Source organism: Eulemur rufifrons, chromosome 15 (genome assembly GCF_041146395.1).
Source record: "Eulemur rufifrons isolate Redbay chromosome 15, OSU_ERuf_1, whole genome shotgun sequence".
Classification (NCBI taxonomy): Eukaryota; Metazoa; Chordata; class Mammalia; order Primates; family Lemuridae; genus Eulemur; species Eulemur rufifrons.
The window spans coordinates 3,583,877-3,602,255 of NC_090997.1; the positions used below are offsets into that span (position 1 = coordinate 3,583,877).

The 18,379-nt window shown below is 48.6% G+C and overlaps 1 protein-coding gene and 1 pseudogene across 1 annotated transcript; both read left to right on the top strand.

Moving 5' to 3' along the window:
* The first annotated feature begins 2,191 nt into the window (after positions 1–2,191).
* Positions 2,192–2,960, top strand: LOC138395825 (ribosomal protein uL30-like; annotated as a pseudogene).
* Positions 2,961–7,906: 4,946 nt separating this feature from the next.
* LOC138395045 (HLA class II histocompatibility antigen, DP beta 1 chain-like) lies at positions 7,907–18,110 on the top strand. The gene is made up of 6 exons (XM_069487329.1): positions 7,907–8,057; positions 12,945–13,208; positions 16,205–16,486; positions 17,021–17,131; positions 17,463–17,486; positions 17,788–18,110. Exons 1-5 carry the CDS (start codon positions 7,958–7,960, stop codon positions 17,480–17,482), a joined length of 777 nt encoding a protein of 258 aa, XP_069343430.1. The 5' UTR covers positions 7,907–7,957; the 3' UTR covers positions 17,483–17,486; positions 17,788–18,110.
* Positions 18,111–18,379: the final 269 nt, after the last annotated feature.

The following is an 18,379-nucleotide window of genomic DNA, read 5'->3' on the forward strand; positions in this document are numbered from 1 at the left end:
AGGGACACGAGGGAGTCCAGGCTAAACAGGCAACGTGGCCATCGTGGCGTCAGGGACGGCAAAGGTAATGCAGGGCGAGGAAGGGACCAAGAGAAGGTAAATGTGCAAGTCCCTGCGCCCAAAGGCCAGAGAACCTGGAGTTATGACGTCCCACGGCAGGAGAAGGAAGCTGTCCCACCCGCAGCAGGGGGAAACCGTGCAAATTCACCTTTCTTCTTTCATCTGCCTTTTTGTTCCATCCAGGGCCTCAGCCGATTGGACGGCGCCTGCCCACACTGGGCGAGGGCAGATCTCCCTTGCTCAGTCCGTGATTCAAACGCCAGCCCCAGACACACCCTCACAGACACACCCAGAGATAATGCTTTCCCATCCACTGTGTTCACAATTTTCAAAATAACAGGAGCATCAATTTTTATCAAAGAAAGTCACATACTGGTATATAAGACACTCTTACACCCTACTTTTCTGGAAACATTGGTTATTATAGAAGACATAGGGCTAACTCATAAAATTATTTTTCATTCTGAAATTATTATTACAAATGCTTTTTGAGTCCTATTACCATTTAAGCAGGTTTTGGAAAGCTGAAGTTACATACCAGGGATGCACATGAAAGTGTTCTGTGAAATTTTAAATTTTTGCTCAATGCCATGGGAATCTTTTTTTATTTCAGAAGACTACAGGAGTACACACACTTTGGTTACATACTTTGCTTTTGTACAGTTTGAGTCAAAAGTTATAAGTGTGCCCTTCACCCAGATAGTGTGCGTGCTGCCTGTTAAGAGCGAATTTGCCCATCCTCTGCGACCCCTTCCACCTACTTGATTTCCACTGAGTGTTACTTCCATACCTGGACGAAAGTGTGGATCAGTTAGTTTCAATTTAGTATTGAGTACATGTGGTGTTTATCTTTCTGTTCTGGTGATGCCTCACTTAGAAGAATGGTCTCCAGTTCTATCCAGGTTGTTGCAAAAGATACTAGATCATCATTTTTTATGGCCGAGTGGTATTCCATGGTTTACATATAAGACATTATATTAATCCACTCATGTATTGACAGGCACTTAGATTGTTTCTGCACTGTAAGGAAATAATTTAGTACTTTTTCCTTTCCCTTTTTATTGGACAACTACAGAGAATTGAAACTGGGTTGTTTTTACCTCTCGTGAGAAATGTTTTAAAGTTGTTGAGGAAAACGCCTGATTATCCATTGCAAAGAATCTGAATTTAAAATGGTATTATGGCATTAAGAAAGATCCAGTCTCCACCTAGTGGCCAACAGTGGAATCTAGACTTGGAACAGAAAATAAGGGAATTTGTCAACAACTTGGGAATACTCCACCATTCTTTACAAGAAAAGTTAACATACAAAAGACATAAGTCAAAATAAATGTGACCAAATAGATAGACTTTGGCAGCACTGAGGCTTCTGTGGTTTGGCTATGCTTTTAACAGCAGCTGTGAAAATATGCCAAGCATTGCTCTGTTGCCAAACAACCCTAATTATATATTTTAAGAGTTGAATACAAAAAAAGAAAAAAATCAACATCAAAGGATATAAAATTTCAGTTAGACAGGGGGAATAAGTTGAAGATATCTATCATACAACATGGTGACTATAATTAATAACAATGTATTGTATACTCGAATACTGGTAAGAGAATAGACTTGTGTTCTCATCACATAAAAATGATAAGTATGTAAGATAAGGCACATATTAATTAGCTTGATTTAGCCATTAAACAATGTATACATAAATCAAAACATCATGTTGCACACCATAAATATACACAATTTTTGTCAATTAAAAAATTGAAGAGAAATGAATATACATATTTTTTGCCAAAATATACGAGACAGTAATAATAAAAGACTTTAAAATATTTTTTAAAAGACACCAACAGAAGCAAGACTTCCACATCAGCCGTGGAAAGGAGTCGCTGTACACAAGCAGAGGCCTGATCTCTGGGAAGTGGGTGTGGTCCCCAGAGAACACCACTTTGGGCAGTGCTGTCCATCACAACTTTCTGCTCTGTGGACATATTCTGTATCTAGCTGTCCGATAGAGTAGCCCCTAGCCACGGGTGGCTCTTGAGCACTTAAAATGCTAGTGGCTGCTGCAACTAAGGGGCTGAAGTTTTTATTTAATTTAATTTTAAATTATTTAAATCTAAATTATTGGCGAGTGCACATGATCAGTAGCTGCAACACTAGAAAGATGGCAGAGCAAGAGGAAAGAGAACAAATCCCTTTGGTTCCAGATGATCTCCTGAAAAAGAAGAAGGCTTACCAAGCCCTCAAAGCCACCCAGGCAAAGCAGGCACTTTTGGCAAAGAAGGGGCCGTGGAATGAAAAGGGCCCAGGTTGAAGAGACTGGAATCATTTCTACATGATTCCTGGTGGCAGCAACGGGACAGGGTGGGTCTCAGAGGACTAGAAGTGACACCTCATGCCTTAGAATTGCCGGATAAGCATTCCTTGGCCTTTGTTGTACACGTCCAAAGGATTAATGGGGCGAGTTCACTGGTGCAAAAGACCATCGCAAGCCTTCACCTAAAGAAAATTTTCAGTGGTGTCTTTGTTAGATTCACCCCTCTGAGCCTAAAAATGCTGCGAGTAGTGGAACCTTATGTGAGCTGGGGATTTCCAAATCTGAAGTCTGTCTGGGAACTCCTCTTGAAACGTGGACAAGCCAAGGTCAAGAATAAGACCATCCTTCTGACAGATATCACAGTGAAGGAAGAGCACCTGTGGAGGTTTGGTGTCATTTGCTTGAAAGACCTCATTCATGAAATTGCCTTCCTGGGGAAGCATTCCAGGAGATCTCATGGTTCTTGTGTTCTTTCCAACTCTCAGTGGCCCGTCATGCTATCAAGAATAAAGTTGGCTTCCTCAAGGAGATGGGCTCACCTGGCTATCGGGGTGAACGCATCAATCAGCTCATCCGCCAGCTGAACTAGGCCCAGAGTATCTGACAGCACAGTGCATTGGGAGCATGTGTTGTGGGTTTTGGAATTATCTAGTATCTTCAGAGAAGATTATTTCTGCTGTATCTTCAAAAAAGAAGAGAAGAGTTGGGGAAAAGACAGTAGGTTATGCTGGTGGCAGGAACCTCTCATCACAGTCCAGTTCCGAGGAAAAATTCCAGCGTTTTCCACTTTGGCTGCCGCCACCTCTGAAATCAGCACGTGCCATGGAGAAAGGAGTCCTCCTTTGTCAGATCTTCTATCCTGAGGCTAAACATTGGTGAACAAACAGCTCAAGCACGTGTACAAGGATCCCTAAGACTCCTGCAACATGGTCCAAGCCCAAGTGCATGCTTGAATCTGGGTCCTCCCAGGGCTTTGTTTTGAAAAGACTCGAAATACAATCAGGAAGGAGAATGCAAAAACAAGTGCTCAGTTGTCTCTTTGAATCCATGTTCCAAGTTTTCAGTAATGGCTTTGAGAGCTCTCAGTCTTGGCTGGCTCTAAGTGCATCTGGTGGCTTTTGTATCCTAGACTGCAACTGGTTAGTCCCTTTGTCTGGTTCAGGATTTGAGAATGAAGAACCCCTTTGCCAGGTACATACATGTACTCAAAATTTTGCTTACAATTTTGGGATGTTCATAGACTCTTCTCCCCATGGACCTTTGCACTTCATGTGAGGATGTCCTGCTTTTCCCAGGATTGGTCACCCAAGCCCTGATCTTGCTGGTCTCTGGTTCCATTGTCTTGTGGAAGACCAAAGCTGACCAAGATAGCTTTCCCCTTCACAGTGGCAGACTGTGTTGCCACTGCACCATGAAGTCTGGGAAATGCCCTTCCAGGGTTCAGGATGGGATTTCCTGGTTTCTCTGGTGATCATCTTTCTCCTTAAAACCAAGATCAGCAAGGAATGAACCATTTTCTTGTTTGGCATGGATGAACTTAGCACTATTTGGCTTTTTAGGCATCTGGAAGGCAGCTTAACTGATCTTTTTCTTGCATATTCTGTACTCCAGAAGTATTGCCCCTTGTCCTGCTGGTAATGTAGAGACCAGCAACAGGCTTTCTGAGGATGTTGACCTTAAAGAAGTCAGTCTGATACTCCTTGTGTTTTTTCATCAGTGTCCACTTCTAAGGGGCCTTCGCTTGGTTGCCTCAGCTTGCCATCTAAGCAATGGGTGAGGATGTGCCAGGCCTAGGATAAATTTGGAAGTATGCTTGACCATTGTGGTGCTGGTCCTTTCAGGTCAGCTTTGCTGTAATTGTGGCTCATGGAGCCCTCAAACATAGCTGTGAAGTTGAGTTAGAGGTATACAAGTGCATGAAAGTGTGCCAGGTTATGAGGTAATCAATTAGGTTGGTTGGCTCCAGAGATAATCTGCCAGCAATAGATGTTATACATGTTACTCTTCTATTGTAAAGCATTGTGAAATCAGGTTCCTTTAAAATGATGTATCACAAAGTCATGGGAAAAAAGCGGTTGTGAGTATGGAAGCCCAGAGCTTAAATCCCAGCTGTCTCATACTAAATATGGGAACGGTGCTTCCATTCTTGCTGTGAAATGGAGCTAATATCCTCTAGCATGTCTGCCTCACGTGGTGGTTGAAAGGATTGAGCAAAATAATAGTTTGTAATTTATAATTCTATATAAATAAAAGAGTATCACAAAAAAATATAAATTATGATAGCCACATGTACTAGTGGCTACCATATTGGATAGGCAGAATAGAGGTTACAATGTTTCTCTAAAAATAAATGTGGGCCCTCTCTGAGTAGCTTTTCATGGAAGCAGGACCATCTGCAAGAGAAAGTGCTAGAGAATTGAAACAATGAAAAGGAATTTAAGAAGCAGTGAGGGATGGGGGAGTGGAGATAGTGTCCGGCCATGGCTCAGTAGATTTGGGGATATCAGAATCCAACAGCATGATAAGCCCACTGGCAAATTAATAAATTTACAAAAGAGGTTAAGGAAGCATCAAAAATAGTCCAATTTTAGCAGATATGGAAGCTACATCCATAGAAATAATTTTGGCAAATGTTTTATGTAATTTCTTTCATTCCTCACACCCACCCCCATGCCAGACATTCAGATGACCTTTGATGTTTTTTGTCCATTATTTTATTCTAAATGATTTTTTAAGTTATTTCATCAAGTTTAAAAATATCCTGCTGATGTTAATATTTAGGGATAAATGCACTAGCTAATTGAGAATATAATTGATCTTTCTTTCAGGCCCACCTACCTGAGATATCTACTTTTTACTTACTCTCTTATATACGAGTTTTATAGTCTCCACTTGTAGCTTTTAATTAACTTGAATGGGGTTGATCTTGGATACCTTTGTTAGTGAAATTTCTAGATAATTCTCATTACCCAGATTTCTTATTATTTGAGGTTTTATGGTATGGAAGCTGTCTGAAATATTTATTCTCTTTAAGTTACTAGTCACAGCCAGATGTGGTGACTCAGGCCAATAGTCCCAGCTACCTGGGAGACTGAGGTGGGAGGCCGACTAGAGCCCAGGTGTTCAAGACCAGCCTGGGCACCATAGCAAGACCCTGTCTCTAAAAACAATTTTTTTTTTTATTTGCCCGGGCTGGTGCCAGGCATGGGCACCAGATGTCAGGTCCATGTTCCCTGGTTTTTGGTTTCTAGTACCGAAGAATGGTTCCTGGTGCGGAGCCAAGAAGCAAATGAGCAGACCAAGCAGATGGAAGCAAGAAAAGCGCCAAGGTTTGCTACAGCAGAGTGAATCCCGAGAGTGGAGGAGCCCCTGAGTTTGACAAAATGTTTTTCCCCTTTATGCTGATTCCCTAATTCTATGCTAAGCAGGGGGGTGGAGTAGTCATCATTTTTCTTGGAAAAAGGTGGAGAATTCCCAGAATGACGAATCCTCCCCTTTTCTATACTCCTGTGGCAATTTCCGGGGGTTGCCTTGGTATTTAAACTGTCATGTGTCCATGATGTATGTAGGAAAAATAAATAAATAAATGCATGAACAAACTGTCCTGGCGTGGGTGGGTGTGATTTTTTACTATGTTAATGAGGGTAGGTCGGTTGAGGGTACTGTCGCCTTACTTGTACACATGCTCTAAAGACCCTCTGGTGTGGCCTTGGCCATATCTCCACCTTGTGGCCTTCCTACCTCTTTCTGGTTGGTCGGTCCTTGGAGACACCCTGTCATAGACCAAACATCTGTTCAGTCCTTGGAAGTCCCCTTGACATGTCATCTGCTCTTTCTTAGAAGTCCTCTTTGGTCAATTTGTTCCTCCTATTGTAGACAAAGCATCTCCTAGTGCTGTTTCTCAGTGGAAAGCCCCTAGAAAAAGCATCTGTTCCCCCTCCTCCTTATCCCGACCTAACAGTGGTGGTGCACAGATGTAGCCCCAGCTACTCAGAAGGCTGAGGCAGGAGGATCACTTGAGCCCAGGACTTTGAGGTTACAGTGAGCCATGACTGAATCACTGCACTCCAGCCTGGGTGATAGAGGGAGACCCTACCTCTAAAAAACAAAAATAATAAAGAAAGAAAAATAACTGACCTGACAATTGTGGAATTAAGTATTTGTCTATTTGTCTATAGCAGATAAATGACAAAGAGAAGAGTCAAACCCAAGTAGATTTACTGAAGAACCTGAGCGTTTGCCTGCAATTCTATACTGATTCCTCATTCCTCATCGACACCTTATGCTATATAATTGTGTTTTTCTGTGCCATTTTACATACTAGCATTTATTCACATTTTAATATCTACATAAAGAAATGATAACAGTTTGACATTTTCTTTATTAGAATTGGTGATCCAACAGAATCACATTTATAACTGTGTGATGTTCTTTGAAAGTTTGTAAAAATATTCACCATAGGCCAGGCGCGGTGGCTCACGCGTGTAATCCTAGCACTCTGGGAGGCCGAGGCGGGCAGATTGTTTGAGCTCAGGAGTTCAAGACTAGCCTGAGCCAGAGCGAGACCCTGTCTCTACTGAAAATAGAAAGAAATTATATGGACAGCTAAAAACATATATAGAAAAATTAGCTGGGCATGGTGGCACATGCCTGTAGTCCCAGCTACTCGGGAGGCTGAGGCAGGAGATCGCTTGAGCCCAGGAGTTTGAGGTTGCTGTGAGCTAGGCTGATGCCACGGCACTCTAGCCCGGGCAACAGAGCGAGACTCTGTCTCAAAAAAAAAAAAAAATGCACTATAAACACAACAGAATCAGATGTTTTGGAGGAGGTAGGGTCTTTGATGACTTTTTTCATTTCCTTCCTCATTTACTGGTCTTCCTTGGTAGTACAGCTAGTATGTCCATACTCTCAGGTGAAAGGTCCCTAGACTGAGCCCTGCCGACCCTAATGACAGTCCTGTGGAAGGACCCCATGTCCCCTGCACATCTCAAGACGAACAGACCTCTGGGAGAAAGAAAACATGGATGGATGCTGATCCTTAACATGCCCTTGAGCAAAGGCAGGACAGACTCCAGGTCTCATTTTGAGGTCTGGGATGGGCACTCTAATCACTTTAAATCATGTCACTGAATGACGCTTTACACACTGAGATAGATCTCGTTCCACCCCATGTCATGTCCTGTGCGTGTGTGACGTGGGACAGGGTTGGGGGAGTGACGGTCCCCATAGATGTGCCAGCAGAATGTTTGAGATCACCTTCAGAGGCAAGAAAACACAGCATCTCCCACAACCTCATGACTTTCCCACCTGTTGTTAATAAAATGAGTATCACTGTCCTCCATCTGTCATCTTCCCTGCATCACACACTTGCCATTGTCAGACCTTTCACACCAACCGTCTGCCCAGTGAGTGATGACTCATACAAGGCTCAGTGCCTATTGATTATTTTCTCAGAGTCTGCCCAATCCCAGGGCCACCTGAGACCATTTGGTTCATGGTCTCTAATATTTCAGACGGGAGCTCCATTTACTGAGTCCTTCTTTTCCTGACTGCAACTCTCCACATTCTACCACCCTTTTCAGCTCCATGATGGTCCTGCAGGTGCCGGGGGGCCCCTGGACAGCGGCTCTGACGGTGTTACTGGCGGTACTGCTCAAGCCCGTGGTCCAGGGCAGGGCCACTCCAGGTAAGCACAGAGCAACTACTGCTGGAGTTCTGTCTCAGCGAAAACAACTAGGAGACTTTCTCTTTCAGGGACCAGACTCTGAGACAGGCCAGCGTCCTCCCTGGCCAGCTAGAGGAGCAGACTCACCCCATAGGGCAGGTTGGCGTCCTGCAGGCCCGTTCCCTCTCCCAGGGACACAGGCATGCGAGCTGGGCAGAGGTGCCAAGTGGTCGGCGTGTCTGTCTGTGGTGGAAAATGGGGCCAAGAGGTCTGGGATGACATTGGAGGGACCAGGTTTCCACAGAGAGAGGCTGGCAAGTTTCAGCCTCTGATCATCCCGGCATCTGCATCACAACCTTGAGGGGACCCGGGCAGGGAGCCCTTAGCTGAGGGCGTCTGGACTCGGAAGAGCACTGTGCCCATTCGGTGCGCAGGAGGGGGCCTTCCATTCCCCTGGGCAGAGCGGGGCCCATGCCCCGACAGTGGCGGCAAGAGGGGAGGAAGGGGCGCGACAGCCTCTGCTTCCAGGGCCTGACAGCGCTCTGGTCGAAGGTGTTTCTCCCAACCTTCCCAGGACCTGGTTAGAGAACCAGGCTGGGCTGAGACTCGTAGCAAGGACCAGAGGAGGACGGGTAGGCGTGTGCAAGAGGCTGAGTGCGGGTTATCAGACAGCCAAGGCAGCGGCAACTGAGGCAAGAGCCTCTTCCTCACGCTGCCTCCCTGTGGCTGCTGCAATATCGTGGCTTCTACAGTCCTGGTTCCCTCTCAAGAGGCTTCTTAACTTTCTAGTCCAAATTCACAACAACAGCAAGAGAGGAAGGGCTGTGAAGTAGGTGCCTTAGTTTCCCCTTTCCCGCATAGATCCTCCCTCTCTTACACCCCTCCACAGCCCTCCTGGGACAGAGGAAGGCTGCACTGTCCTCGCTGCGCTTCCTCCTGTTCCAGGGGTAACAGCACTGGCATCTCGGGTACAGCCATCAGCCCCAAGGCCCCCCGCCCCCACCGCAGGTCCCTTGGCTGAGAAGGGCAGAGACTTGCACGTGTGCTCACAGACGGTGCTGAGAACTCACTAGCAGGACGGCTCAGCTGTGGGGACCGTGCCCTCGGAATCCTGGGAAGTGGACAGGGATGGGGCTGGGAAGAGAGGAGGCCAGAGGAGTGTCTGATGACACTGCCTAGTGCCCAGCAGGAGGCGAGGGGACAAAGTGCCAGCATCCCATAGGCAGAGCTGTCCTGCAGGATAAGGGGCAGCCTCAGAGCCACCAGGGAAAGCCAGAGGCAGGGCGATCACACAGCAGAGGGGTGCGTGTGGTGGTGGGCAGTGAGCGGGCTGGAGGGCAGAGGGTGGTTTGAGATGTGCAGGAGGAATGAGATGAGGACGTGCAGGCCTGGGACAGGGACTGAGGGTGGGTTGCCAGGCACCCTGCTCAGGGAGTGTGGGTAGCGTGGGCAGGGCAGATTCCACGCTTCCCTGCCTGCTCCACACAGATCCTCAACCGCACACAGGGCAGGAGAGAAGAGGCCTGAGGGGCCAGGCTTTGGCTGGAAGGGGCTGGGCTAGAAAAGCTTGGTTGACACAATCTGACAGGGGCATTATGGGACATAGCAGATGGACTGGAAGAAACCAGGATCATGCGGGGGACATCCTTTTGCTTCTGACACACTTTTAAAATGGGCTTTTCGGGCCGGGCGCGGTGGCTCACGCCTGTAATCCTAGCACTCTGGGAGGCCGAGGTGGGCGGATCGTTTGAGCTCAGGAGTTCGAGACCAGCCTGAGCAAGAGCGAGATCCCATCTCTACTAAAAATAGAAAGAAATTATATGGACAGCTAAAAATATATATAGAAAAAATTAGCCGGGCATGGTGGTGCATGCCTATAGTCCCAGCTACTCGGGAGGCTGAGACAGGAGGATTCCTTGAGCTCAGGAGTTTGAGGATGCTGTGAGCTAGGCTGACGCCACGGCACTCACTCTAGCCTGGGCAACAGAGTGAGACTCTGTCTCAAAAAAAAAAAAAAAAAAATGGGCTTTTTGAGGCTGAGTTCCCCCATCACCACACCTACTACCCCGGGCTGTAGGGCCATGCCCCAAGTCCTCCTGTTGCACCAGCTGGCACTTGCAGAAGATCCCTGTGCATTGGGGTCTTCGTGTCCTTTCTCTTCTGTCATTTTCTTCCTCCAAGTAGAATTACCAGGACAAAAGAGAGGCCAGAAGATACAGTCAGCAAATAGTCAACACAAACTTTTCAGTGTCAAGGTCTGGTCCACCTGGCAACTGTCCTTGAGACTTTCCAGTAGCCCCTGAGCTGAGCTAGTTCCTCCCTCCCGCGCATTTCTTAGACTTTCGCACATATTGAAACTGATCACATGGTGCAAAGGGGAAGGGAACTGACATGTATTGAGCAGAGCCGGACACAATGCTACATGTTTTACATATGTTAATGCATTTCATTCTCACAATACTATTGCAAGGTAAACAGTGTTACTACTAGTAATGTTAATATTTTACATTTCAAGAAACGGAGACTTAGAAGGCGATTTCTTGGCCAAGATCATGTAGTTATAAGTTGTAGTCCTGGGACTGGAATCCAGACCTGCTACGTGTTCTTTGTCTTATATCATGTTGCCTCCATGATATCCTCCTGCAATTTTTAAAATACACTTTGTTCTGAATGAGAGATGAATTCACATAGATCAGTGGTTTTCAAACTGTGCTCTGGGTCGTTCAACTGTCAAGGGTTCCACAGACAGGATAGTTTCCTAAACACACCGAAAAAGGATTTTAAATTATACAATAAAACCACCTATTACTTATATCTGCTCTGCAGGTAACTTTTCCATTTAAAAAGCTAAATATTACCATAAATAGTTTGAAAACTATTATTCTTGAGTGAAAAATGTTCCCTTTCTGATAAATGAGGAGGAGAAACGAGGACTAGCAGAGTAAAATCACAGGATGCACGTTGAGAGTGGGCAGTTACTAGGGAGGGCAGAGGGGAAGGATCGTGGACAGAAGGGGGCTGCGGTGACGGGCCTGGGAGATTTGGGGGCTGCGGCCCAAGGCACCAGAGGAACAGGCAGGTCAGGATACCTGAGTCTAGAGACGGGATCTGGCCTTTGCAGTGACACTGTACACTAAGGAAACACTCTGGTGTCCCTGAGGCTAGTCACACCCCTTCTCCACCGTCCTCTGCCACTAGTTGTTCAGCTGTTAATGAGGGGTGAGGTGGGACCTAATTCTCCAAATGAACCCATGTTTTTCAGACCATCACCATGGTGACAAAGGTAGCAGACAGATCACCCCTGAAACCACCTCCTTCTTGCTCCTGGAAACCCCAGGTTTATTTTCTTCTACCCTCAGGAAGGCTCCCCAGTGTTTGAAGCTAGAGGAGGCGGTGTGCCTGCCTCTACGGTTTGGGGCTCCCCATCCAGGGGTGGGGAACCTGAGGCCTCAAGGCCACATGTGGCCACCAAGTGCAGCCCTGTGACCGAATCCAAACTTCACAGGACAAATCCCTTTATTAAAAGCATTTGTTCTGAAAAACTTGGATACAGTGAAAAGGCTCAAGGATCCAGAGGCCTATTTAAAAATTTTAAATTAGGCTTTAACCTTTCCCACTCCCTCTCAGTCTCCCCCGACAGTGCGAACCAGGTGAGCATCCCCTGTAAAAGCACACGTGCAGCAGCGCCACACCTGCGCACTAAATGTGCTCTCCGAGTGTGTGACTGATCGTGCCTAGCACTGACATGTCTGAAATTCTGTGTGATGAAGTAACAGAGACTGCTATTTTGAAAACATGCCTCATAAAGTTTTTGGAGTTCCCTCTAACGTTCCAGGAACATCAATCATTTTATTTCTTGGTTCATTCATTCACTAATAGGGAAAAATTGACTGAGCTATGTTAGATACCGAACATAGAAGAGAGGAACGTCTCAGCTCAAGGTGTTAATTTGTAGAGGATGAAACATATGCAAAACCATCATCACACCACTTCAATTTCCCCGATGTAACCGGGCACAGAGCAGGCCTAAGCACACAGGGCTGTGCTGGGTCACTGCTCCTTCTGTGGACACCTGCGCCTGCAGGCACTGCTGGTGGCTGTCCCTAGCAAGAGGAGCACGTGGCAGAGGCTGCCACATTCCTCTGTATGAAATTACACCACCAATGCCGGTAAACACAAGGGATCCCCCGCCATTGGTCTCTGTGTGTTGTGGTGACTTTTCACACCTCCCGAGATCCATTCTTTCTACAGCCGTGTTTGAAAAGTGCAAGGACAACATTAACTTCCAGGCTAGAAAGTCTCTTATACCAAGCTTTAAGAAAGTTTTAAGAAATGTATTGCTACATTTGCAGCGTGCAAAACGCGAGCAAATTGAGGCATAGTCAAGATACTGGCAGAGAAGAGAGCTCCCGGCTGTGGGAAAGGGAAAGGGAAAAATAAGGGATGGCTTGGTGGAGGCGGTGACACTTGTGTCCCTATTGTCACCAGGATGGAAACGTCAGGCAGGGGTTGGGACAGAGAGAACAGGGCTGCCCTCCTTGTCCCCAGTCCCCAGCTCCTCCCGCCCCCTAGTCCCCACCCCACAGGAAATGTCTCCCCTCTCCTCCTCCAGGTGCCAGCAGAAGTGACCACTTTCTCCTCAGGGTGCCCACCCCTCTCTAATGACACTGAACCACCCCTGAGCAGGGAGTCCCACTGCGACTCTGCAAATCCTCTCATTTCATGGGGCGACTGAGGCCTAGGAAGGTGGTGTGGCCGCCTAAGATGGCCTAACTCGGCATTAGAAAAACAGTGCTTTAAAATCCAAACAGTCCAATCCAGAGTGGGGAGATTTGGGGAGAAGAGTTAATATTGAGAGAGACAGAGGTGGGACGTGGCGCCGGGGCTCAGCGCCGTCCCGCCCCGCAGAGAACTACGCGTTGCAGGCGCGGCAGGAGTGCTACGCTTGGAACGGGACGCAGCGCTTCGTGGAGAGATACATCTATAACCGCGAGGAGTACGTGCGCTTCGACAGCGACGTGGGCCTGTTCCAGGCGGTGACAGAGCTGGGGCGACAGAGCGCTGAGTCCTGGAACAGCCAGAAGGACCTCGTGGAGGGGAAACGGGCCGTGGCGGGCACCGCGTGCAGATACAACTACGAGCTGGAGGAGCCCATCGTGGCGCAGCGCCGAGGTGAGGCCGCAGGCCGGGGCTGTGACAGCCAGGGGACCCAGGCCCAGATGGCAGGGAGACCTAGGTCTCCTCAGGGGCCGTCGCGGGGGGCGGGAAGGGGCCTTGGGGGCTGGGAATGATGGGGGCGCCCAGCCAGGCGGTGGGCTTGTCCCGGGAGCGAGGCCTGACCTGGGCCGAGCACAGAATGAGGGGAGATGGAGGCAGACAGATCCTCAGGCCTGGCAGCCGACCTGGCGTGGGCTGAGGGAAACCAGGAGACAGGCACACGTGCCGAGCTGTCGTGTGGAGAAGGAGACAGAGCGGGTAACCCAGGCACAGCGGGCCATGCAGAGAGGAGACTTGGGGGACACCAGGAGTTGGCCCCGCTTGTGGGAACAGGGGACTCCTAATGGACGGTGTAGGGGGGGTCTGGAGCCAGGGAGGACAGCTGGGCTCCAGGAGACCATCTGGGGACAGGGGATCCCATGGGAAGAGGGCAAAGGCCTGGATCCTGGGAACCGGACTCTGTGATGTGGCTAAGAGAGCACAGCCTGGGAAGGAGACCAAAAAGCAAGGGCGCTGTGAGGAGCACCCGGGCAGAGAAGCGTCCTGGAAGCTGAGGCAGAGAAGGTGACCTGGGCAGCACAGTAGACAGCGGTGCCGTGACTTAGGGAGGCCGAGCAGACAGAAGCTGCAAGGTGGGCTGGGAAACCAGGGAGGCCTGGGGAGAGCGGTGGGGGAAGATGAGGTGGGTGTGGGGCATCAGGGCCTCTGGGCTGGGGTATCTGTCTTGGATTCCGCGTGGCTGGCACGGAGTGGTGGAGCTGAATGGTGCTGTTCCTTCAGGAAGTCTGAGTGTGAAGGGAGGAAGAGGCGTGTGCAGAGTCAAGAGGACGTTTCAAGGATGGGCGAGAGGAGCACTGGCTTCTCCTGTCACCCTGTAGGGTGGGGGAGCCTGGTGCAGGGAGCCGAGGAGACCTGAGTCAATGGCAGTGTCGGGTGCGGGGTGAGACTTCGGCAAAACAAGGGCCTTGTCGGAGAGAAAAAGGAAAGCATAGAGGGGGGTGAAGGGAGGGGTTGGGGAAGTCACACCTCTCATTTCTCTTCCTGGGGAGGTAAGTGGAAGGTAAGGTCACGTGCTAAGAGTGAGATGGTGGACAAATTGGGTAGGCATAGGGAGAATGACATGGGTTAGGAAAGTTGCCGAAGTAATTAGTTGAGAGAAGTGTCCAAGGAAAACTTACGTGGACCCGGCTCGCTGGTTCACACCTGGAATCCTAGCACTTTGGGAGGAAGAGGCAGGAGGATTGCTTGAGACCGGAAGTTCAAGACCAGCCTGGGAAACATAGCAAGACCCCATTTGGGATTGATCCTGAGCTCCAGCGCCCCCTGGAGGTCTCTTATGTACGCCGGGCTGACCAGCGCCTGTCAGAATATTGAGCAAAGTAGGTCTCACGGAATGTTCTGGGACTTTAAAATAGACACCGAGGTGTACCCCCTGATGTTTATGACTCCCTGTGGGGCAGAAATGAAATGTGATCCACAATCGGGATTCAGACATGAGTTGAATGATCTGAAGGACTTGGAGTTTATAGAGGTGATTGAACTAGAGTGAAAACCCAAGGCGCCTCTAAAGTCCAATCACACTGAACAGAAAAGCCTGGTGACTGGGATAAGTCTGGACAGAACGCAGAAATACCATAGGGGTAAAGGTTGTGGGTTAGTTCCAGACTGCACTTGTACCTGGCCCAGCCCCATCAGGGTATTTGTGTCTCTGGGAAGCAGAAAGTAGAAAGGAAAGAATTCAGTGAGTAAGGACCGAGAAGCTCTGATTCGGGAACCTCCTGTGAATGGGCTGTTCTCTGGGGCAGTTGCATCTTTTCTGCCTTCTGGAGAGGAAAGGGTGTTGGTGGCAGAGACCCAGAAGACAAACTGCAGGTGGCAGCATGGAAATTGACCCACAAGCTGCCCAGGAGCGAGTAGGACGAGGAGGACGGGGACAGCAAATGGAGAGCTGCCCAGGTGCAGGCATCGCCTGATCATCTGTGGGGTCCCGCAGGACAGGAAAGACGGTTCCCAGAGGAGGAACTTGGAAAAGGACAGGATTTCCACTAATCAAGCATGTAGGGGCTCAAAACATTGAGTTTGGGAATAATGAAGATTTTGAGTTTTTGTAGGAGAGGCAGGAAGATACATAGGTTATTTGCAGAATAAGTCATGTCAAGCTTGCTTCATTTTATTTATTTTCCAAGAATTAATAGACCAAGAGAATGACATTGTCTGTATATGTTAATTTCAAGAAATAATTAGAGGCTGGGTGTGGTGGCTCACACCTGTAATCCTAGCACTCTGGGAGGCCAAGGTGAAGGGGGGGATCATTTGAGCTCAGGAGTTCAAGACCAGCCTGAGCAAGAGCAAGACGCCGTCTCCACTAAAAATAGAAAGAAATTAGCTGGACAACTAAAAATATATATAAAAAATTAGCCAGGCATGGTGACACATGCCTGTAGTCCCAGCTACTTGGGAGGTTGAGGCAGAAGGATCACTTGAGCCCAGGAGTTTGAGGTTGCTGTGAGCAAGGCTGATGCCATGGAACTCTAGCACAGGCAACAAAGTGAGACTCTGTCTCAAAAAAAAAAAAAAAAGAAAGAAAGAAATAATTAGAGCAAATTTTGCATACTTTACATCAAGATAGAACATTAAAAAGATAGGTAGTTTCACAGCTAATTAAATATTCTTTGTCCAAAGACTGTTAATTGCTTGCAGTTTAAAATTTCTCCTAAATCTGCTACAAAGTACTGCCTTTGTCTATTTTCCTCAGTACTCATTGTTTTATACAAGATCATGCATGCTCTATTTGAGAGTCTATTTGTATCTTTTTGGTACCTCCCTTATCTGACATACTAATCACATCATTCATATTTTAAGCATCTACCAATGGATTCCATAATGAACATGTCTAATAAATAATAATGATCTCAAATGCTCCTCTGTTTTTTTTTCTTCCCCACTCCTAGTCCAGCCTAAAGTGAACGTCTCCCCCTCCAAGAAGGGGCCCCTGCAGCACCACAACCTGCTTGTCTGCCACGTGACAGATTTCTACCCCGGCAGCATTGAGGTCCGGTGGTTCCTCAATGGACAGGAGGAAACAGCTGGGGTCGTGTCCACCAACCTGATCCGGAACGGAGACTGGACCTTCCAGATCCTGGTGATGCTGGAAGTGACCCCCCAGCAGGGAGATGTCTACACCTGCCAAGTGGAGCACCCCAGCCTGGACAGTCCTGTCACCGTGGAGTGGAGTGCGTTGCTCCCTGATGACCCGTCCAGACCCCGCCTCTGAGGAGCAGGGACTCTCTGGCTCTGGGGCCCACTCATCTTGGCTCTGTGCCTCTACCCTGGGCCATATCCACCCCATCTTTCTTCTACACCAGCCCCCGAGTGTAGTTTGAAGCTGGCGGCCATGGGAACTTGCCTGTCCCTGGCCTAGGGGATCTTGAGGATTCATAGTTCTCCCTTGTCAGAGAATCCAGGGAATCAGATAACTTCCTGAATTGCCCTCCCCCACGGGACTGTTCTCTTCTTTCTGCCTCTCAGCCTATTCTTAGTTATTTTAAGAGGCAACTGCCAGAGTCAGCATCTGTCCCCCTGCCGAGGTCACACCCTAAGTTCCAGAATTGAAGGGGTGGGTCCCTCTAAATTTCCTCCTTATCCGAGGTGTGAGCCCTCACCGTCCTCCTGCTGATATTCTACATCAGGCTCCGGGGTCTCAGACAGGACCTGAGCAGGGGTGCCGCAGGTGGAGGTGAGACTGACCCCGGGTCTGTTCTTCCCAGAGGCACAGTCGGATTCCGCCCGGAGCAAGACCCTGACGGGAGCCGGGGTGCTTGTGCTGGGGCTCATCACCTTTGGGGTGGGCCTGTTCCTGCACTGGAGGATCAGAAAAGGTGAGAAGCCCGCGAGGTGCCTGGGACTTGCCTTTCCCCTGCCTTACCCACCTTCCCTGCTGAGGGGCTGAGACACAAAACAATGCCAGAGACTTCTGGAGCCCACTGACATCGGATGATGGGGAGCGGGTCGGGGAGCAGAGGCGGCCCGTAGGGAGGGGGAGCCCCGGGCTGGGATCTTAGCGCAGTGAAATTCAGGGGATCCCCTCTACTCTGCCTGTCAGGGCGTCCATCGAGTGACGGACAATGGAACATGAGATGGGAAAGTTTCTCTAATTGTCTAAGGTGCTTTTGATGGTTTAATCCATTCCCTTCCCTCTTTTCATTTCAGTCCAACGAGGCTCTCCGTAAACAGGTAGTGTTCCTGCTTCAGTGTCCTTGAGGGCGTGGGTTGCAGAAGGACCTGTGCTTTCTCTGCACTGCGATGCTGAGGTCCCTCCTGGGAAGACAGTCTCAGGCCTGAACGTCTCTGTCAACCTCAGCCCTCGGGCGAGTGTGGGGCAAGGGCATGACTCTGCTCCACCGGTGAGGGAGGCCGAGATAAACTCTGCTCTTAATCGGGCCCGGTCTCCGTCTCTCACCGTAATTTTTCTCTCCTGGGACTTAGAGGCAGCGAGGTCAGCAACCTGGGTAACGTTTGTCTTTTACTCCCACAGAGTCCCTGACCTAACCTGAGAAACTACATGTGCCTTGGAACAAGTGTTTTTCTGTGTTTCTTAGTCCTGGAGGCTGGCTCTGGGACAGACCCCCAGCTTCCCAAGAGGATGTTGCTGCCAAGTATTTGCTCTGAAGCCAGTTTCTCTGGTTCTGCTGTTTGATTCAATGCACGCTTGCTCTCATGGGCCTCCAACCAAGTTCCCTTCTCCTTAGCCCCATAAATAATAAAAACCCACATTATTGTTTGTTTTAAGAATATGCACCAAGTCATCTCTGCCATTGTTTTTCTCTGAGGGTTTGGTAAACAGTAGGAGTTATGAAAAAATTCGCTGTGGTTACTCGTAGGCAAGAAGAGAAACATGAAAATGGGGATGGATATCTTAACTGTTGAGAAGTGGCCAGTTGGACAAGGACTTCTGACTTACTGTATCTCAGCGGGCTGCCCCATAGCTGTGTTTGGTCCCTTCGTGCATTTAGGTCCAGGACCATTATTCCTGGTTATTCAGTGGGGAACAGACTGTGAATCTGGGTTGTATGACCCGTATTTACATAGCACTGACTCAGCATATAACTTATTAAAAGCAAGTACCA